This window comes from Thalassophryne amazonica, chromosome 9, assembly GCF_902500255.1.
Source record: "Thalassophryne amazonica chromosome 9, fThaAma1.1, whole genome shotgun sequence".
NCBI classification, from domain to species: Eukaryota; Metazoa; Chordata; class Actinopteri; order Batrachoidiformes; family Batrachoididae; genus Thalassophryne; species Thalassophryne amazonica.
In genome coordinates this window covers 30,664,627-30,687,079 of record NC_047111.1, presented here as the reverse complement: position 1 = coordinate 30,687,079, position 22,453 = coordinate 30,664,627, and the positions used below count along the sequence as shown (strand labels likewise).

The window sequence follows — 22,453 nt, the reverse complement described above, 5'->3', positions numbered from 1 at the left end:
GTGCAGGCCAGCCTCAGTCAGGAATTCAGGATGGACAAATTACAAAATATGTGTCACTGTCGAAATACTCATGTCCCTGACAGTACGTGTCCAGTGGGGAGAGTTATTCAAGAATACTTTGAAATGTCATCAGTTACTGAATACTAAATGCAATACAAGTGAAATACTTTTGGATTGCTTACAGTGTAATCTGAATACTTCTGAATTACTTCAATTCTTGAAAATGACCCACTTCATACTAAAAATGGACAAATTGAATTCTTTTTCTGTCAGGCCTGCGATCTTTTGTCATTTTTATAAGTCTTTTATTGAGAGTCTTTTGTGTTTTTCATTTATCTGCTGGTTTCACAGCCTCTCAGTGAAAGAGAGAAACAGCCTGAACAACATCGTTAAAATCTGTTCAAAGATTATCGGAGTGAAACAAAGAGGCTTACACTCTTTTTGTAATCAACAGATCCTCCGGAAGGCTGAAATCATCTTGTCCATGTCAGGTCATGTTCTTTTTGGAGAGTTTTCTCTGCTTCCTTTAGGACGCTGTTATGCGTCCACGGCGTGTAGAACCATCCGGTGTTTAAAGTCATTTATGCTTTCGGCAATTCGACTTTTAAATGCTCTGTAGGTCTGCCATGTTTTAATTTATTTATTTATTCTTGCTTTTCATTTTAACTTCTTAAGTCTGTTTTATTTGTTTTTATTAGTTTAATTGTGTTATATATTGTTATGTTGTTTTTTTAATAAAGTTGTTAATTGACTGATAATTACAAATAATCATTTCTTTATCTGATAAACTATAATTATATGTTAAAACAAAGTGTGCATTCCGAAAATGGATGGATGGATGTTTTGAAATACTTTGTTTTAACTTATAATTCAATTAATATTTTATCAGATTAAAAAAATAATATTTGTGGTTGTGTCCACAAATATTATTTGTGGACACTATGAAGTGCATCATTTTCAGTAACTGATTTTTAAATAACTCAAAAGTATTCAGATTACATTGTAAGCAATCCAAAAGTATTCCATTTGTATTGTGTTTTGTATTCAGGAACTGATTACATTTCAACAAAATCTCTCCCCTTCAGTGCACTTCTTTTCTGAATGCAGCACTGCATACAGGAGAGAAACTCAAACTAAAGTATCAATCTCATTACACTTGTATCGATATCATTGATATTTGGATGGATCCTCCCACCACCACTGGGGATATTGATGTGGAAATAGCAGCGTCAAAATGTATTACTTTTACATCACTGTATAAATATCAGTGATTAGTGTGATTGTGAAATGGCAAAACTTTTTGATCAAATGTCCCCATCATGACTATCATATAGCAAGTAAATCTATATATCATTACCAACATGCATGTATATTATGTATATTATAATTCCAATTGAGGACACATTGTTATGTGCTGACGCGGGTTGAGGAGCGGACCTGCGTCTGACTGAACCCAGCGCTAAATAACCAGAAAGCGGTTCCAAAAACAAAACAATTTTATTTTCCCCTCTTGTGCAATACTCGGTGTACAACATAAAATATAGCTTGTCTGGCGGAGTGAAGGACGGCGCGCTCTCCAGCGCCCAAAGGGATCGAAGCCCGGTGCTTCTGGACTCAAATTCACCGCCCAAACACCCCCCAGGTGGACACGACAAACTGACTCTGTGAAGGATAGAAGAGGTGAGGTAAGTCAACAGCTACAACTAATATCCTTCAAAGGCACACACTATCAGCAACACATTCAGGTCTGACTTTAAGCTTTATGTAAATGAGCAGCTTCTCACAACAGGTGGAGGATCATCAGTCCGTACGCCATGGCCGTGAGAAGCGAGCTGCACAATTCTCATCAATGTTCAAATATACTGCGTAACAAAATACCAAATTACTATTAACACTTATTCAGACAATCAATCACCTCTGATGTGTGCTGACAGCATGTGTCCCTCACCCGTCCTCCTTCACAGGCACGATGTGTCAAACCCAGGCGTGGTCCTCAGCATCTCACAAACGAACGTCACAAGGTCGAGTTCCCGGCAATTCTGCTTGAACCACTCATGGCTTAAATGCAGAACGCCATCTAATTATCTGCTTCAGCTGAAAGTCCTTAAGTCTGCACGTGAGCATCATCCACAGGTGCTGCGAGTCATTAGGCCTGCACGTGGACATCCTCCACAAGTGCAGCCAATAATGTTGATGAGGGTGAAGGATTCTTCTGCCAGCACCTTCTCCACAGACAAAAAACAGTTTGCATACCACCTGGAGAGCAAAGAAAAGAAAACAACACAAAAACATCCAGCCAAACCCCCAACACACAACACACATATATGGTTTCAGCATTCGAAATCTTCACCTAGCAAAGTACCGGCCAGTGTTAAGGACAATAACAAAAAAAAGGTGGGGGGTTGTTTTTTGTTTATTTGTTTGTTTGTTATTTGGAGGTGTCAGCTTTTTCCAGTGTGAAATATTTATGCTGTTCTTCGATTTCAAGTGCACAAGCATAGCTTTCGTGGTAACACCCACTTTTCTCGCGTTTGACTCGGGTGTTTTTGTCACACCGTCCAGACGAGACAGTAGATGGAGATGGCATCAGGACACAATCAGCACTTTGTGCTTCTTGTCTCCTGGAAGCAAAGTGCCGGCTGTCACAAATCATGTCAGATTTTATGGTGGGAACAATAATGGTGAAAATTGGCTGCTGTAGTCTGTTATTCTCCCACACATTCTTACAATGAATCGCCTGTTTTGTGAAGCTATGAAATCTCATCTCGAGCTGTGTCTCCTTGATTTGCTCAAACAGAGTTCACTGCTCCTACGCAGATAAACTTTTAATGGGCTAACTAACGCCTGACCAGCTCTTAGCCGCTGTCAGCAGTGTCCACCTGACGCTGTATCATTCTTGACAGCCCACAGATGGAGTGCCACAAACTTTGCCACCGACAGTTATAGTCTTCAGACTGTTAACCGTAATGACTTTGGTGTTCCTCTGACTTGACAGTAGGAGGTGAACTGGACTGTACACAAACCCCAACCTCCAGTACGAAATATGAAACCAACAAGGAAGTGTCAAAAGATGGCAGTTCCTCAAATGGGCACTTGTGGCTGGCTCGAGAAGCAAATAAATCCACATAGAACCCCATGTTAAAATCCCCATATTTACAGTAAAAATAAATATGTGCCCAACCTGGTACGAAAATAGGTTTAGCTAGTTTACCCCGTTATGCTAACTGTACAGGGGCTGAATTTTTATATAACTCATTAGTTTGGACCATTTTAAGCCATAAAGTTATGCATATTTAGGGGTGTGGTCAATTTGACTGGCAGTCTCCAAACCACTAAAAGAGTCCAACCACAACATCTCACTCCTTTCTGAGCATTTTACCACAAATATGAGATAACTAGCTGATTACCTGCCCCGGCGTGGGCTTGATTCAGAGACTTAAATGAAAACTTCATCTTCACCAACAAAGCTATCACATTAAATTTTTAGGTTAGTGCTGCTAATGACTTAGCGGCTATCAATAGCTAGATTACATACGCTGATTGTGACACTATTTTGTGGTCATAGTTTTTAATACCTGAATCCTATCCAGCTATCAAAACCACCACCCACTCCATAAAAAATGCATTAATTAATCACCGGAAGCCAGTTTCAGAATTGGTAACTTCAGAATAGACTTCAAACATCCCACAGGTCTTACCTAGCTCCAGCTCTTTACTTATTTATGGGCTGGCCGGACCTTAAGGGGTGTTGAGCACTACCAAGATGTTGACATCTGGTGCTTTAAGCGCATTCTGACAAAATGGTGGGTGACATCACAGAGGATTTGTCTGAGATATACACAGTTTATGACTGTACACTGTGCGTTTTCAGAATGTACCTGGTCTACGATCAGCCGGGGTGATCTTTAGTTTAAAGGGGTACATTGAGTTAACAATGGAATGATAATTAAGTACGAGGCCTGAAGGAGAACCTCTTTACTCCTAAAGGAGGTGAGGATAAATGAGCCTTTATCTCCATTTTTGTCAGGACTATTTGTGATCATGATGAAGCTTTTTCATTGCTCTTTTACCTCAGGTGATTGATGCAGTTTGCAGCTTTTGTTGCACAAAGGAGGTGTGTGTGTCTGTAGGTGTGTGCTGTGGGTGACACCTCTGAGGTTAATTGGTCAATGATGAATAATAACGAGGAAATATTTGGGGTCAGCTGTTCACAGCAATGAAGTGGGTAGAGAGGTGAAGAAGAGACAAAAAAAGACAGGAGGTAGGATTATATTTGGCAGAGCTGAAGGTGCTGTGATTTTCTTTGGGAGTGATGAGGATTAGGAGACAAAGTCAGAGAGGCAAATTTGAGATGGTTTGGACATGTGCAGAGGAGGGACCCAGGGTATATAGGGAGAAGGATGCTGAGGATGGAGCCACCAGGTAGGAGAAGGGAGGCCAAAGAGGAGGTTTATGGATGTGGTGAGGGAGGACAGACAAAGATGTGGTGGACAGGTTGAGATGGACATGCATGATCTGATGTGTTGATCCCAAAAGGAGGAGCAAGAAGACCAAGACGAAGAGAAATCTATGTTCGGGTCTCCTTAATTAATGTGATGTTTTTAAGAAAATCCTGGCTTCAACTGATCTCATTTCAAGAACTCATTTACCATTGATTGAACTTCTTGATAAATAGTCAAGGCACAGTCACCAGCATGTACAGATCAATTTCTTTTGTTCGAGAATGTTGACCTTGATGTGTTGATGTGTCAAAAGGCCACCATTGAACAAAGAAAAGAAAAACATATGTTTCCAGGGCGTTTCATTATATCTGCTGAACGGTTTCTGTTTTTGACATCATAGGTCAAGCCAGAGGAAGTACAGTCTGGGACGACCGGACCAACGGGACTTGAGTGAGAACCTGGCAGCTGCCCAAGGTCTGGCCAACATGATCACTGAAGCAGTGCAGCTATTCCAGGTGAGCTCACAATCTACATAATTCAACAGATTCTACTTTGAAATGATAAAAACAGTGGTTTTGAGTGTAAACTCTTTTCGGTAGCTTCCACAATTTTGGCCAGGCCTGAGATTGAGTGACTCAACCACCGCTGATGACTTTCTGCCTGTGAAGGGAAGAGACCTAACATCCTCCAGCCAGAGCGGAGGTGAGGAGGAGCAAGAAGAAGAAAGCCATAAGCTGAAGCAATGCACCCAGCTACTTCTGAAGGAGGCTCAGGAGAAGAACCAAGACTGGGAGAGCTGCCCAGCTAAGGACCATGTGGACCTGTCCTTCAAGAAGGTAAACCAGTGACAGAAAGTCAAGATATAATTAATACAAATCCTAACTTCTGAGTATGAGTTTATGCATTCAAGGTGGAGGTAGGATTACATCAAGGATTGGACCTGGGCCCTTTTGTGTTTGCAGTGTTGATGGACAGGTTGACGGATGAGATCAGACAGGAGTCTCCATGAACTGCGATGTTTGCTGATGACAGCGTGATCTGTAGTGAGAGTGGAAAGCAGGTTAAGACTAGCCTGGAGAGGTTGAGATATGCTATGGAGAGAAGGGGAATTAAAGTCAGTTGGAGTTAGTACGGTTGCAAGATGGTAGATGAGTTTGCAGTGCATTCGGGAAGTATTCACAGTGCTTCAATTTTTCCACATTTTGTTATGTTATAGTCTTATTCTAAAATGGATGAAAAATTTTTCCCTTCAAAATTCTACCCCATAATGACAATGTGAAAGAAGTTGTTTTTGAAATTGTGGCAGATTTATTTAAAAAAAACTAAGCAATCACGTGTACATAAGTATTCACACCATTTGCCATGTCTACATATAAGGTCCCATACTCAACAATGTATGTCAGAGCACAAACCAAGCATGAAGTATTCACACCCTTTGCTCAGTATCTTGTTGATGCACCTTTGGCCTCAATTAATGCCAAAAGTTTGGTGCACCTATCTTGCCCATTCCTCTTTGCAACACCTCTCAAGCTCCATCAGGTTGGATGGGGAGTGTCGGTGCTCAGCCATTTTCAGATCTCACCCACACGAAAGAGAGAGAGAGAGAGAGAGAGAGAGAGAGATGTGTGGCTGTACTTGATGTGTCTGTCTCTGTCTGTCCCCTCACCTTTAGATGGATGACGGCTGCCCACTGTGGATGTGGCGTGGCTCAGTGGAGGTGGACGCTCCCCAGAAGGAGGTGCTCCTCCGCCTGATGCGGGAGCAGGAGCTGTGGGACAGAACTGTTTACCGTACCACGGTGATCCAAAGCCTGTCCAAGGACACTGAAGTCTACCACTACGTCCTCCACGATCCATGCCACGGACTGGGCTGCCGGCCTTCCCAGGAGCACCTGCTGCTGAGGTGAGGAGGCGGAGCTTCTGGTGGAAGAGAACAGAGGAGACAGCATGCACTTCAGAAAGTGTCACTTTGATTTAAACTGGATTTGCTGTGTGAGCTTTGCATGGGGTTGATGAAATGTTAAACCCGCCCTGCAGTCAGAGGAAAAATCTGTGCTTTCTGTTGGCCCGCATCAGGCTGCACATGTTGTGTTTGCTCTCCTTCTGTCAGCACACGGACTACGAGGAAGAATTTAAAATCAGCACTTCTGAATAATGCATTTACACACACACACCGACTTTAAAATAACAACACGGCTGCATTTATTAGAAGGGGAAAATGTAAACATACAGCTCCCGTGAGCCTGATAGACAGGCGTCTCCATGACGACTAATTCTGTAACATCACAATTCAGCTGGGATTTGGGCATCACAGCTGAATTTGGATGAAGTTTGTTCTCGCCTGAGGGTGGCGGTCAGAATGCTCAATGTGCTTCGAACCCTACTGGTCAGATTAGCTACAAGGGACAGGCAAAGCGGCGACGTGCCATTCATTTTGAGTGGGCGTTTTGCATGCTACCAGCTAGGTGGGGCCAAAATAGACCAGAAGTCCATTTTAAGCAAATGCTAAGTGACGTGACACCGCGACTGCCAAGTGCAGGCAGCGTAGCGTTAGCTAGCTGCTCACTTGAATAGCATAATCCAAGATGGTGGAAGATGCTACAAAACAGCTGGATTTCTGCATAAATGTAATATGGTTGGCATTTTTTAATCATATTTTCTAAATGTTAACAAGAAATAAACACTTTTAAATATAAAAAATGCTGTTTTTGTAACCAGATAACACCTCTGAGGTGATTTTCAAGACACTGTACAGAGATGTTAGCATGCTAATTAGTGCTACAGGAACGTCACTGTGAAAGACGTTGGACTGAAACAAATCAAGCGAAGTTTGTTTCCATAAAGCAGTGAACCACAGAGTAAAAACCAAGTGGTAAGCTTTGATGGCAGCAGATGACGCCCTCGCGTATGAAGAAAAAGCTGCAGTTCCTTGACTGGCAATTTCAGGCCGACTTCAAAATAGAACACGCTTCCATCGGAGTCCATGTTACAATGTCCAACATTAATCAATCAATCAATCAATTTTATTTATATAGCGCCAAATCACAACAAACAGTTGCCCCAAGGCGCTTTATATTGTAAGACAAGGCCATACAATAATTACGTAAAAACCCCAACGGTCAAAACGACCCCCTGTGAGCAAGCACTTGGCGACAGTGGGAAGGAAAAACTCCCTTTTAACAGGAAGAAACCTCCAGCAGAACCAGGCTCAGGGAGGGGCAGTCTTCTGCTGGGACTGGTTGGGGCTGAGGGAGAGAACCAGGAAAAAGACATGCTGTGGAGGGGAGCAGAGATCAATCACTAATGATTAAATGCAGAGTGGTGCATACAGAGCAAAAAGACAAAGAAACACTCAGTGCATCATGGGAACCCCCCAGCAGTCTAAGTCTATAGCAGCATAACTAAGGGATGGTTCAGGGTCGCCTGATCCAGCCCTAACTATAAGCTTTAGCAAAAAGGAAAGTTTTAAGCCTAATATTAAAAGTAGAGAGGGTGTCTGTCTCCCTAATCCGAATCGGGAGCTGGTTCCACAGGAGAGGAGCCTGAAAGCTGAAGGTTCTGCCTCCCATTCTACTACTACATTAGAGCAGAAATAAACATGTTTACAGCCTAGTACAAAAAATGGTTTTGGTCTCTATAGATATTTTCCTCCTCCGTGACAACTGTACAGGGGGTGAATTTTTTCTAACTTCTTATTTTAGGACTTTTAAGACATAAAGTTTTGTAAATTTGAGACTGTTTGCTTTGAGTGACAGCGGCTGAGCGGTGAGTCTCCAGCTCTCACTGTGACGGTATATCTCGGCTGCTCACTGTTGTGCAGGCTGTCTGTTTTGTTTGGAGTATTTTATTACAAACACCTGGAACAATATGGCTTGTTGTGTAGTGAAACACCCAAATGAATCATCCATGAAATCTCTGTTACAATATTCACATTGAGTGAAATTCTCCTCTTAGTAGCTTCATACATTAGGTCCACTTAATGCGGAATTACTGAGAAAATCAGTGACTCTCATAATGTTTACCCTCTGGGGTCGACGGCTAAGACCAAGCTTTACTAAATTATAAATAACTTTTTAATGATATGAGATAGAAACTTACTTGTTTTTTTTTTTTTGCTGAAAAGTTAACTCTGCGGACTTTCGAGCCAGCCATGCTCCATCTTTGTACTCCTCATAGAAGCTGTGTGATGATGTGCACAATGTGAGTATCCAGTCGGAATTGGTTCACCGTCACATGGTTTTCAAAATCCAATCGTAGGACAGATTTACCTCACGTGAAAAGCCAAAGATCGTTTTCAGGAGTGATATGTTACTAGTTGGACCGTTTGAATAGCCCCCTGGGTGCTCCAATGAGTACATACTATTAGTACATACTCCGTGTGCCCTGCACCATTACGCACAGCGATCAGTGAAAGCAGGAGCAGACGGAGAGCCTTTAGATGACAATCTCATGTGCTCAAACAAAGAGTGTGTAACTATCAGGATTGCTCAACTAGTTTGCATGTGAATGTTACTGGATAACTCTGTTGCTTTCTCGGTGTAAAGCACTGTTTACCATATCAATGGACAACAAAATGCATAGACTATTTTGTATATATTGTTCAAAATGTGCATTTGTGTTTATTGTTTGAACCTTTTTGTTGTACAGTCTTTCACACAAGACCTCAAATTACCTTTCTAAAGTGTCAAAACAGTTGTTTATTATAGTTTGCTGTGTGTTTTGAATAAATGTGTGTGGAAAATTATTTTTCGCTTTATTTTTCCTTGCCTATTTTTGATTGTAAACCTTTATTACACTTATAAAACACAACAAAAACATATACAGTGAGGAAAATAAGTATTTGAACACCCTGCGATTTTGCAAGTTCTCCCACTTACAAATCATGGAGGGGTCTGAAATTTTCATCTTAGGTGCATGTCCACTGTGAGAGACATAATCTAAAAAAAAAATCTGGAAAACACCATGTATGATTTTTTTAATAATGGGTGTTTGGACATGTCCAGAGATCAGATTTTAAGGTTCTGCTACTAGCCTATAAAATTGTACATGGACTGGCATCTCCCTACCTAGCTGACCTAATTAAGCCCTACGTACCGGCCCGGGATTTGCGTTCTCAGGGTGCAGGACTACTTAGTGTCTCTAGGGTGAATAAAAAGTTTGTGGGTCACAGAGCTTTCTCTTATCGTGCCCCTGTTCTGTGGAATGATCTCCCTGCATCAATAAAACAGTCAGATTCTGTAGAGACTTTCAAGTCCAGACTTAAGACGCACTTATTTTCCCTTTCGTATGGCTAGCATACTGGCATAGTATGTTTCTATGCTTTTTACTCTTTTAATTCATCTTATTAGGAAATGAAGCATGCAGCGGCCTCAACTTTATCTAAATTCTGGGTCTTTTAGTGAAGATTAGGGCTAGTAGCCAGCGATCACCTTCGTATTTCTTCTGTTTTTCCTTGTTGCTTAATGCTGACAAATTACACTGTATTTGTCTTTCTGATGCTTGATTCTGCTTTTTTTCTTTTCTCCCTGTTTGAGGTGCTGCTCCATCCAGAGATGGGTGTGGTATCTGTTTCATAAACCGTCCTGTGCACCAGCAACATTTCCTGTATGTTTGTTTTGTGAATTGTTTTGTAATTTATGTCTTTAGCATGGCCAAGCAGAGGGTCACCCCTCTGAGTCTGGTCTGCTTGAGGTTTCTTCCTCAGAGGGAGTTTTTCCTTACCACTGTTGCTCTGGGGGTTGGTAAGGTTAGACCTTACTTGTGTGAAGTGTCTTGAGGCAACCTTGTTGTGATTTGGCACTATATAAATGAAAATATATTGAAATTGAAGTATATATACAGTCTACAATTAAAAAAAAAATTCATGGTGATGTGTTGGGATTTCACATCCTTTTATAATCTGTCATTAAACATTGTGCACAGCAAATGCCTAGTAACCATGATCTGGCCATGCCCCTGTAACGCCCATCAAGCGACAAATGCCAACTGCTTGTTGCCCTCATTTGTAGCTAATCTGACCATTGGGTTATTCACTGAGGTTGAAACACATGAAAATAAAACTAAACTTTGACACTTTGGCAAGAGCTCCTGCAGCTTTGGAGATCAAATCTGGAAGTGATGAAGAGTGCTAAAAGCCCTGAACTTTATTCCAGCACAGAGTAATGTGCTTTGATAGTAAAGTACATTTATATCAAAAGTTCAAAAATCCACCTCCAAAAATCCCCCATGGTTTTTGTGCATTTTGACATTTTAGACTGTTCATCATGCACACCTCTGGACCAGTCATCTTCCCGAATATAAATGTTCACTTAATGCGCTGCACCCCTGTGTCAGTCACACTTTATGCACACATGATTACTTTAATAAAATTGATTTAATTTCATAAAATCTGAGCTAAATGTGATGAGAGCAGCTTGCACCACTTTGGATTTGAGCATGATTGAGTTTCACTAAGACCTTTTAAGGTCCGCCTTCTTTATTGAACAGAGTAGTCATTCATTTTCTGAACCCGCATAGTCCTGCTGAAGGTCGCTGGAGGATGGAGCCGATGCCAGTGGTCAATGGGAGAAAATGAGGTCCACCTTGGGCAGGCCGGCGGTCCATCACAGGCCCCACACATATAGACAGACAGACACATTCACACTCTCACTCATGCCAACAGTCAGTATAGAGTGACTACTTCACCTGAGCATGAGTCTCCAGCCACTGAAGACCTCAATAGTCAGACTGTGCTTGATTATGCACAGAGAAACACATTACATGGCCAAAATATTGAAGCTGACAAAGCTGTCCAAGTTCCCTCACAATGCAAGTGATACAACCTAAGTAACCATTCATTTGGCATAAAGTCATTCCAGTGGTACCTAAGGATCTTTGGAAGAGACTTAGTACCAAAGAAATCCAGTCCTCACCATAGGTCACTGTTTAGAGTCCAAATCACAACCATACAGTAAGACAGGAAGCACCAGGACCCTAAAGACTTGGACCTTCGTTCTCCTGCAAAGATATTAACATCACCAAAACACCTCTGTCCAGCAACCGCATACCTAGATAAGTGAAGTGTAAAGACCTGGAAGTGGCCAGATCTCTGTGCGTGGATGCACCTACTTTTAATCTGATCACCTAAATAGTTGGTGTATGGCAGGAGTGGCAGTTGTTGTGTCAGACCAGATCCTTCCAATGTCTTCAAGGAAAGTAGAGAAGCTTGAATCTTCGACTGGACTGGGTTGCTTGACGCGAGGACGTTTCGCTTCTAATTGCAGAAGCTTCCTCAGCTAAATTTCTTGCTCTGGTAGTCTGACTTCTGTCTTGACTCTTGTAGAGAAGCTGCTTTGTCTTGTTAAGGGAACAGCACAGTGCTTCTTCTACATGAATCAAGACAGAAGTCAGACTATGAGAGCAAGAAATTTAGCTGAGGAAGCTTCTGCAATTAGAAGTGAAACATCCTCGCGTCAAGCAACCCAGTCCAGTCGAAGATTCAAGCTTCTCTACTATGGAAACCACCTGGACAACTGAGAGCCTACACAGAAACATCTTCAAGGAAAGATAATTAATACTTTGTGCTGAGTTGATGTATCATATTAACGTTGGAAGTTCAACTCATCTTACACTATTTGGTGGATTTCAGTTCAATTTCATAATCATAGTTTCGTTGCCTGTAGGTGTCCCAGTGACTGCTGGGATAGGATCCAGCACCCAGTGACCCTTAACAAGACAAAGCAGTTTCAGAAAATGAATGATTGAATGAGGGTAACCTCACTTCCATAAACACAGATCCATCTTGAATGAATGAGAACTTTAAAGAGAAAGTGGAGGCCATCAGGTCCTGTATGTGTCAAACTAAGATGTTCTCTCTGCAGCTGAACATTTCCAGCTATGAATATTAAAATCGTTACTTCTCTGCTTTAAACTCCACCCTCCTCCTCTCACAGGACCTGGCAAGCAGACCCGTCCTTTGGACCTGTGTACCTGTCCTCTGTGTCCACAGAGCACCCTCGTGTGCCGGCTGAGGGGGTCAGAGCTCACGTCCACGCCTGCCTTTACCTGCTGGAGCCCACAGGGACCAGGAAGACCAGACTGACACATCTCTGTCAGACTGACACCAGGTATAGATGGATTCAGGGTACGAGGGATGAAAGGAAAAGGAGCTGAATTTGAAAGTTTGTTCTCATGAGTTTGGATTGCGATGGGTGAGCAAGTGGGGGAGGTCAAAGTAATTTATGGTATTTTCCAGACTATAAGTCACGAGGGTGTTTTTAATAGTTTGGGAGGTTCTGTGATTTATACCCCGGTGCAACTTATATGTCAAAAAATAGGGGTGTAAAAAAGTCCCGGTTTGGTACATTTTCAGTACAGTACAAACAACAAACACAACATTAAAGATATTTAGCCTATGTTTCTTTAAGCTAATGTGCATCTGAAGAGTGTTTTCAGATTTTTCAGGGTTTTTTCTTGAATTCTTGAGAAGTATATTATTACACTAATCTTGAGAAGTATATTATTACACTAAATCCGACATCTACACCGGTGTAACTGTTAAACACTACACCAGTCAAAAGTTTGGATGCAAGTTTGGTCCAAACTTTTAGTGCATTTTTTTTCCTCTTCGTGATCCATTTTTGACATATCCGACTTTTACACTTAGCATTGTTGCCAAAGTAACTTTACTTCATTAGTTACTTTATACAGTTATATTTTACAGTTACTTTATACAGTTACTTCATTAGCAGCTGCGGACAACTACTCGGCAGCTGCTGAATGTAACTAATAAAGTAACTCACAATCTAACTTGGTTATTTTTAAGATTGAGTACTCAGAAAAGTAACTATTAGTTATTTTGCTGATTAGTTACTTTGCTGATTGCTCAATCTTAAGAGTAACCATGTTAGATTACTAGTTACCTTATTAGTTACATTACTTATTAGTTAAAAGTTTTTGGCAGCTACTAATAAAGTAATTGCATGAAGCTGCTAATGAAGAACTGCATAAAGTAACTGTATAAAGTAACTTTTCAAAGTTACTTTGACAACACTGCACTTCAGTGCAATTTATAGTCTGTAAAATACAGCAGTCAGAAACTTTATCTAAGTATGACAATGCCTCTAGCCCAGTGACAGGTCACTGGGCTAGAGGCGGGGTACACCCTGGACAGGACGCCAGTTTATCACAGGGCCACAAATAGACAAACACAGTCACACCCACAGCCACTTTAGAGTCACCACTTCACCAAACCTGCATGTGTTTGGAAGTGGAAGGAAGCACCCGGAGGAAACACACTCAAACATCACACAGAAAGGACAATGTGGGAGTCGATCCCATGACCTTCTTGTTGTGGGGCAATGGTGACAACCACTACTCCACCGTGCCGCCCGTTTATGTATCAGCATATTAATTTTATTGTGGTACCAGAAGGACCAGAAGCCAGGTGTACCCAGAAAAGGCAGCAAAAACTGTTTTCAATATTTTCTTTCTAGTTTTATAGTTTAGAAAATGCTCATCATGAACATGTATGTGACATCATAAAGTAGTTCCTGTATGTCAACAATAAAATCACATATAAACACAAATCATAAAAAATTCAATGATACATAAAAACAAACCAAAAACATGTACATGCACAAAAATAAAATCTTTTAACTGCCACTCTGTGGGGAAAAAAACATTTCTTTTTTCCTTTTTTGAATGCTGACCCTTTGGTTTTTGGATTGCAGATTGGCCCTTTAAAGACTAAACTTATAACAAGGACAAACTAAGCAGCAGAGCTTACAGGAACCACACAGCTGCTGAGAGGATTTAAGGCCGTGAGAAGCTTCTATTCAAAGAAATGTCTTGAGAGAAAAAGCTTAGTCCATCTTATCCATCGTAATTGAGATTTCTGTGGTTTTGACCTCTGAAACACACATCTCCAGCAGAATCAGACCGTCCCGGTAAGTGAGAAGAACCGAGAGGAAGACGTGCAGGAGAAGCACTTTTCCCCATGAGACCCTTTGAAACTAAGTTGCTGCACACTTACATGATCAGTTTTACCCTCAGAGGACAGGATAAGCCTCCACGTGTCTCACATAAAAGAAATGAGCCTCTGCAGCAGAAAACATGGAAGCGGCTCTGAGCTGCAGGAAGCAAACACCACATTCAGCCAGTTCTACTGCCGGTGGTCATTTTTGTAAGGCGTATGTTTTGACCGATCTGATGCATGCAGAGAAACTGCAGGATCTCCAACAACTTGCTGGACTTGTTAGCTGGCCTACTGGAACATTTTGTAATAACTCCCTCAGTGACTCACTCCCATTAATCAGATGCACGTCTGCTAATTACTGGGAAAATTCAGGCGAAATACAAAATAGTTTCAGCCAAAGTTACTGCAATTCTGAAAGTATGCAAACACCCAAAAACATGAATCATTCACTCTTCTTTCACTCCTATAATTTTACCTTCATTACTACTAGATCTTGTTTAGTGTCTGCACAACATCAGGCAATTTTAAGTGCTTTTTAGCTGTCAAAGTTAAAAAAGAAAGAAAGACAGACAGATCTGTAGTGTCTCTCAGTCAGCTGGGCTCTTTACAGTGAACAGCTATGAAACAGATGGTATCGTCTCCAGAGGAAATTATAGGCATCATTGTCTCAGACAGAAAACACGACTCATGTTTAGTCTACAGTCCATCTCCCTGAAGAGTAAAACAAAAGATCAGTGACACAAACTAGGGGGATGTGACTGTGTGCAGGCGAATTAGTCCAAAAATATACATTCAGATCAGGATTATTCAGAGGACATCAGTAACAATGAAGTGCAGAAATGGTGAGTTGATGATGTTTCGTCACGGAAAGTCAGTCGAAGTGCTTTACAGCATCGGCTCACATTCACCTGTTTACACCAGAAGCAAGCAGCAGTTCAAGTTGCTAAATCGAAATCTGACAGACAAGCATGTGCAGACCTACAGGAAATCAAGTGTTTACCATGAAGAGAGGGGTCAAAGGTCAAATTCACAGTCATCACAGGGAATTTTGGTTCAGAACAAAGTGTTCAGCCACGTCCATTGCACTATTGGACTCCCTTGTGTGGTCCATCCCCACCTCTGAAAAAGTGAGAGTGCCCTGGCCTCCTACAGCTGCTGGGGAACTCAACACAATGGCATACAACAAAAAAAGTCCCCATCTTGTATAAAAATGTAGCTAGCTCATTCTTTCTCTCTCTCTCTCTCTCTCTCAGTGAGGAGGTGCGGTGGAGTGGTTTGATGTCCTGTCGCACAAACAGTGAGGAAATATGACACCATTCTTTTACACCATGGCAAACTCTGCTCAAATCCAGCGTATATGTCTATAAACCGCATAGATCTGTTGTGTGGGCCGCTGAAGAGGAGGTACTGCTGGCCCACCACCACCAGAGGGCGCCCTGCCTGGAGTGCGGGCTCCAGGCACCAGAGGCGCCGCCGCCCCACAGGAGCAGCCTCGGTAACAGCTGTCACCCATTGCCTGAGACAGCTGACGGCAATTATCACTGGGGTATATCAGCAGGACGGCATCTCCACCTCATCGCCGAGATATCGTTTCTACCGGAGAGGTAACTTATCGAAGCATACAGAGTACATATTCTTGACTGAGCTAGTTTATTGGATTACTGTTCCAACGAGAGGTGGAGGTACCTTTCCTGCCGTTCGGAGTTCTGGGTGCAAACGCGCCCCCATCTAACTGTTCTTTTTCCCTCGCCAGCAGTACCAGGTCCGACACGCGGAGGCAGTGGCCACCTGGGAGTTCGGGACTTGGCGGCTCCAGTATTCCCGGGGTCCTGTGGCGGAGGAAGCCGTGTGGTTCCGGTCTTACCTTGGAGAGGCGTCTCCTATCTTCGAGCCTGCCCACACGACACTTTTGTGTATTGACTGTTGTCCATTGCTGTAATTGGTTGTATTCGTTGTGCACATTCACAACAGTAAAGCGTTGTTATTTTGACTTACTCCATTGTCCGTTCATTTGCGCCCCCTGTTGTGGGTCCGTGTTCCTACACTTTCCCAACAAGATCGCCAAGAAATGTGCTCTTTAAGATGGTGAAACAACACACAAGGGATGTTGAAGCACTCTTGTGTGTCCTGGCAAATTATTTGGACATACATTGGATTCTTGGAACTTTGTGATGTGTTGAAGGATGTTATAAGTCCTGACAAGAAAACAGTATGTCCCACTGTACTTCTGGAAATATAAGTGGCAATTACTTTTAGACATGCACAGATGGAAAGGAACAAAATAAATCAGATTAATGGTATATATGTACTAAAGAAATCAGACAATTGGGGCAAAATTTAGGTGTTTTAATCCGATTTCTCATAAGATAACAGTCATCGCATTTTGCTGATTGTATGACCACTTGAATAATGAGATAACTCCAGTATGATCTGGTTTTTAGGGGCCATATGATAATATTTCATGTTTTGGGTGGTCAGCTTCATTTCATTTGTTAACATGTATCCACCCCAACATTTCAGGTTCGCAACGCATTCCAAAAAGATTGGGACATTAAATCATTTACCACTTTGTAATGCTGTCATTCCAACTCACAACATTTAAAAGATGATTTGGCTTTGAAGACAACAAACAACCAAACGTTTCATGTGTTGTTTTGTCCCATTCTACCTGCAAACATGTCTTAACGTGTGCGACGGTACGGAGTAGTTGTTGTTTTTCATTTCAAAATTCTTCACACATTCTCTGTTAAGGACAGATCAGAACTGCAGGTAGGCCAGTCCAGTATCCGTACCCTTTTCTTCTGCAGCCATCCCTTTATAATGGGTGCAAAACATGCTTTTGGATTTATTGTTTTTAAATGCATAAACGTCCCTGGAAATGATGTGGTCTTGACAGCAGCATACGTTGCTCTAAAATGAACTCAAAATGAATCCTCAGGACTATAACTTGGCTAATAATTGTGCACTCATCCTCACAAATCCACAGCAGCAATGAAACTGAAATTTGCCACAGTGAGTAGTCTTCATGCTTCCTGAGTGATGGTAAAGAGGAGTGGTTTCAGGTGGGGAGTCTGTTCTGACCCTCTCAGCCTCTCAGCCTGAACATGGTTTAATATTGTGACTTTGTACAACCTCCTATGTTTGTTGATAGATTGTGTTTTTACATTTCAGAGGCCGGTCACAGGAATGGCACAACAAAGTGAGCGGACATCGTCTGTCCTCTGGACTCCTGGACATCAGGGACTCCTTCAGGACCGCCCACAGACACGCCAACGTATGATTTACCGTGGCAATGGGACCTCGTGATTTGGCGATTCGGACAGTACCACATGTTTAAATGCTGGCCTGTAAAGGATGTTCGGCACTAACAAGGAGAAGCGACCCCTCCTGTTCCTTCGTGCTCAGAGGACATGAGATCAGGCAGACTTTAATGTGACTTTCTCTCAGTTTTAAAAGTGGACCTGCAGGCCCAGAGCGCAGCATGCAGGACGCAGGACACAGGAATGGTGCTTCCTGAGAGCTTCGCCTCCTTTGTAACGGTATCATGTTTGCATTTTCTCAGTGACCTTGCAGACTGCCGACGGCACCGTGCATGCCCCGCTGCGCCTTCACACCTCACTTCACACGCACAAACACAATGAAAAAGATGGTGAGCTTTGACAAAGGACATTTTGAAGAGAGCAGGAAACGCTGACGACTGAGGAAAAAGGCCGGATGGAGTGGATGAATAAACTCAATGAAACAAGGATTTGTCTGCAGTCTGTCCATAAGACAGAACTGCAGTGTTTAAATAAAAGATTCATCACAGACTGTGTAAGTCAGGTCCAGAGGTATTTGGACAGTAAGGCTTTTTTGTTGTTGTAATTTTACGTCTGTACACATCGCAATAGATTCTAATCAAGATGAGTGTCAAATTTCAAAACAAAAACAAAAAATCACATGAGCCATTTAGGAATTACAGATATTTTAATGTACAGTCTCCTATTTCAGAGGCCATAAGTTAATGGACATATGAAATATAGGAAATCTTTTTAATACAAATCATCATTTTTAGAGCCAGGTTTCTTTAGATAAGTCAGGGGATGGATACATTAACATTTTTAAGTCACTGAATATGTCTTGGACTTTGTTTACATCAATCTTTAAGAAACTCAAGCAGTATGGTACTGTATGAGATCTACAAACACATCTTCATGGTTGTGAATAAAAATTCTCACTGTCCAAATAGTTATGGAAAAGTGGCAAAAACTGACTGAGTGAAGCAAGGGACAGAAAATGTAATGTGTGATTTCAGTGGAAAAAGGGAAAGAGTAAGTGACATTTAAAAGAAAAAGGGTGACATTGGTAGCTCCAACTATAGATGGCAGTATTTTTTCCTCCGATGTTAAGATTTACAAAATAAAGGAAATGCTGAAGTCAGCAAGTTGTTGAACAAAGGCAGTTTTGCATTCGAATGAATAAAGATTAAAATAAAGACTTCTCGAAGTTAGATGGTGGAAAATTATTTCTGCCTGATGTATTGCAAGCAAACCTGAAAGTACGAGGGCTGTCCATAAAGTATAGGTCCTTTTTATTTTTTTCAAAAACTATATGGATTTCATTCATATGTTTTTACGTCAGACATGCATGAACCCTCGTGCACATGCGTGAGTTTTTCCACGCCTGTCGGTGACGTCATTCGCCTGTGAGCACTCCTTGTGGGAGGAGTCGTCCAGCCCCTCGTCGGAATTCCTTTGTCTGAGAAGTTGCTGAGAGACTGGCGCTTTGTTTGATCAAAATTTTTTCTAAACCTGTGAGACACATCGAAGTGGACATGGTTCGAAAAATTAAGCTGGTTTTCAGTGAAAATTTTAACGGCTGATGAGAGATTTTGAGGTGATACTGTCGCTTTAAGGACTTCCCACAGTGCGAGACGTCGCGCAGCGCTCTCAGGCGGCGTCATCAGCCTGTTTCAAGCTGAAAACCTCCACATTTCAGGCTCTATTGATCCAGGACTTCGTGAGAGAACAGAGAAGTTTCATAAGAAGTCGGTTTCAGCATTTTATCCGGATATTCCACTGTTAAAGGAGATTTTTTTAATGAAAGACGTGCGGACGGATCCGCGCGTCGGGACGCAGCCGGCGCGGTGCGGGGGCACAGGAAAAACACCTCCGTGTTGATAACCATTTGTAAAATCCAGGCGGCTTTTGATGGCTTTCAGTGGAGTGAGTATATGAGAAATTGTTTAACAGCTGGACATGTTCCAACTTGTCCTTAAGGCTTCCAACGGAGGCGTTTTTCCTGTGGCGGGTCCGCGCATCGGCTCGCAGCCGCCGCGCGGACCCGTCCGCACGTCTTTCATTAAAAAAATCTCCTTTAACAGTGGAATATCCGGATAAAATGCTGAAACCGACTTCTTATGAAACTTCTCTGTTCTCTCACGACGTCCTGGATCAATAGAGCCTGAAATGTGGAGGTTTTCAGCTTGAAACAGGCTGATGACGGCGCCTGAGAGCGCTGCACGACGTCTCGCACTGTGGGAAGTCCTTTAAAGCGACAGTATCACCTCAAAATCTCTCATCAGACGTTAAAATTTTCACTGAAAACCAGCTTAATTTTTCGAACCGTGTCCACTTCGATGTGTCTCACAGGTTTAGAAAAAATTTTGATCAAACAAAGCGCCAGTCTCTCAGCAACTTCTCAGACAAAGGAATTCCGACGAGGGGCTGGACGACTCCTCCCACAAGAAGTGCTCACAGGCGAATGACGTCACCGACAGGCGTGGAAAAACTCACGCATGCGCACGAGGGTTCAAGCATGTCTGATGTAAAAACATATGAATGAAATCCATATAGTTTTTGGAAAAAATAAAAAGGACCTATACTTTATGGACAGACCTCGTATACCTAATTAATTTATTTATTTTTTTAAGTACAGTGAGAGGATTAAACGACATACTGCTCTGTTGTGTTTTGAAGTTATTCAAGAAGAATTCGGAAATTATCTGCGTTGATTTTCATGAGTCACAAACTGTGGACATGTGGAGGGAGAGAAAAAGAAAGAAAGAAAGAGGAAGAGAAAGTGAGCATCAAGAGAGAATTCATGTGTGCATGGAGCTACGGTGTGCTGAGATATTTTTGCTCATATTACCCTGTTTGTTGCACCTTTAACATTGTCGGCAAAAACAAATTACTTGTATTTTGTGTTTGTGGAGTTTCAGTTTTTAACTTTTGTGCAGAAGAAAAACATAAAGCTTCAGGATACAAATTTACCCAAAGACTTGAAATTAGGTTTGAAAACCAGAAAGAATCTGACAAGTTGGTGTAAATCCTCCCCTAAAGGATTTGAAAAATCAGAGTGTTATTTTCGTTGTGATTTTTTTTTTTTTTTAGTAAAGCCTTTCTGACTCATGCACTTAAAAGTTGTTTGCAGTTTGTGTATTGTGCAGAAACAGAACAGCTGATATCAGGCTCTTTATCCGCTGTGCCACTCTGACCTGATCGGTGTTTACTGTTTGACTGTTTGTGACACATCAAAGGCGAGCGGTGAGTGATATCTACCTCTCCACGGCTTGAAGTTGTAGTTGTTCATGAGTCTGAAGCTTCTCGGCACTGTGACCAAAATCTGTCCGGATTACTTTCTCCAAACCATTACCATTGTATTTATTCCTGTGTGTGTGTGTGTGTGTGTGTAGGTGTGTGTGAGATACTTTGCTTTCTGTATTACATAACGCAGATTATTTAATTTATGTTTATCAGATAGCAGAAATCTTCTATCCTGTTTATTTAATTTCGATTTTAACGTGTTTGTGGGTCTCTAAATGCATGGATGCCAAATGCCTCATTAAAAAGTTTATTTCTCCGAACTCCACGTGTTCTCTCTTCTGTGGGAAAACAGATGACTGGAGGGAAGTTTGGGTGGAAGGTGGAGGAGGAGCAGCAGGAGATGCGAGATGAGGTGGTGACGCTGAGATTAATGCCACTGGCGTTCTGATAAACTCTTTCTCCTTTCTGATGCCAGCAACACCCACCCATGTTTGCATACAGCTTATTTACATATCTTATCGATTTGTCTCTGTGATCACGGCGGTAAAATCGCTGATAGAACTGTTGGCACATGCGCGCTCAGAAGCAGAAACAGATTTTGAGAAGCAAAATGTGAAGGAAAAGTAGTTCATGGACTTTCTGTTGCTGTCTAAGCAGGATTTTAAAGAATATTTATGCAAATTGAAAAGCAAACATCTGTTCCTTCTATACGGTCACAGAACGTAGATGAACTGGAGGTCAAAGGTGAAGGGCAAACGTGGTCAATTCACTGCGGGTCATCCAGAAACCACAGGACAGCCAGTGTGAAGAAAAGAGGAATGATGATAGGGGCAGGTGATGGTCTAGTGGTTAAGATGTTGGGCTTGAGTCCAGAAGATCATGGGTTCAAATCCCTGCCTGACTGGAAAATCACTAAGGGCCCTTGGGCAAGGCCTTTAATCCCCTATTGCTCCCAAGAGTTAAAAAGGTTTTAGAGCAGTTTTCTCCCATGCTCCTACCTTGTGGTATATAACCTGCCTGTTGGGATTCGAAACGCCACTTCCACTGACTCTTTTAAGACTGGTCTTAAAACCTGTTTATTTTCTATTATCATTAGTTTTATGGGGTTTTTTAAAAGTGCTTTAAAAATACATTTTTTAAATATGTATATGTCTCAGAAATGAACAAGCAAAGCTCTTCAGTATCTCACCATGTCTTTAACTAGTGTTCAGAATAATAGTATATGTGACTAAAAAGATTAATCCAGGTTTTGAGTATATTTCTTATTGTTACATGGGAAACAAGGTACCAGTAGATTCAGTAGATTCTCACAAATCCAACAAGACCAAGCATTCATGATATGCACACTGTTAAGGCTATGAAATTGGGCTATTAGTAAAAAAAAAAAAAAAGTAGAAATAATAATAATAAGTAGAAATAATAGTAGCATCTGCTGTTGACGCTATAAACTTAAAACTATGTTCAAACTGCTTTTTAGCAATCCTGTGAATCACTAAACTAGTATTTAGTTGTATAACAAGAGTTTTTCATGAT

General features: G+C 41.7%; 1 protein-coding gene and 1 long non-coding RNA gene across 2 annotated transcripts in view; one reads left to right on the top strand and one right to left on the bottom strand.

The window, feature by feature from the left end:
• The window catches only part of si:dkeyp-23e4.3 (rho GTPase-activating protein 7), a 266,451-nt gene extending 247,415 nt beyond the window's left edge, over positions 1-19,036 (top strand). The window contains 5 exon segments of the mRNA XM_034177859.1: positions 4,843-4,957; positions 5,042-5,278; positions 6,115-6,344; positions 12,373-12,546; positions 17,568-19,036. Coding sequence (XP_034033750.1) covers positions 4,843-4,957; positions 5,042-5,278; positions 6,115-6,344; positions 12,373-12,546; positions 17,568-17,676 — 865 coding nt within the window. The 3' untranslated portion in view covers positions 17,677-19,036.
• On the bottom strand, positions 13,461-21,585 carry LOC117516967. The gene is made up of 3 exons (XR_004562601.1): positions 20,562-21,585; positions 13,663-13,672; positions 13,461-13,471 (listed from the first exon to the last, which is right to left on the bottom strand). It is a non-coding gene; the product is annotated as an uncharacterized LOC117516967 (long non-coding RNA).
• Between the last annotated feature and the right edge of the window lie 868 nt (positions 21,586-22,453).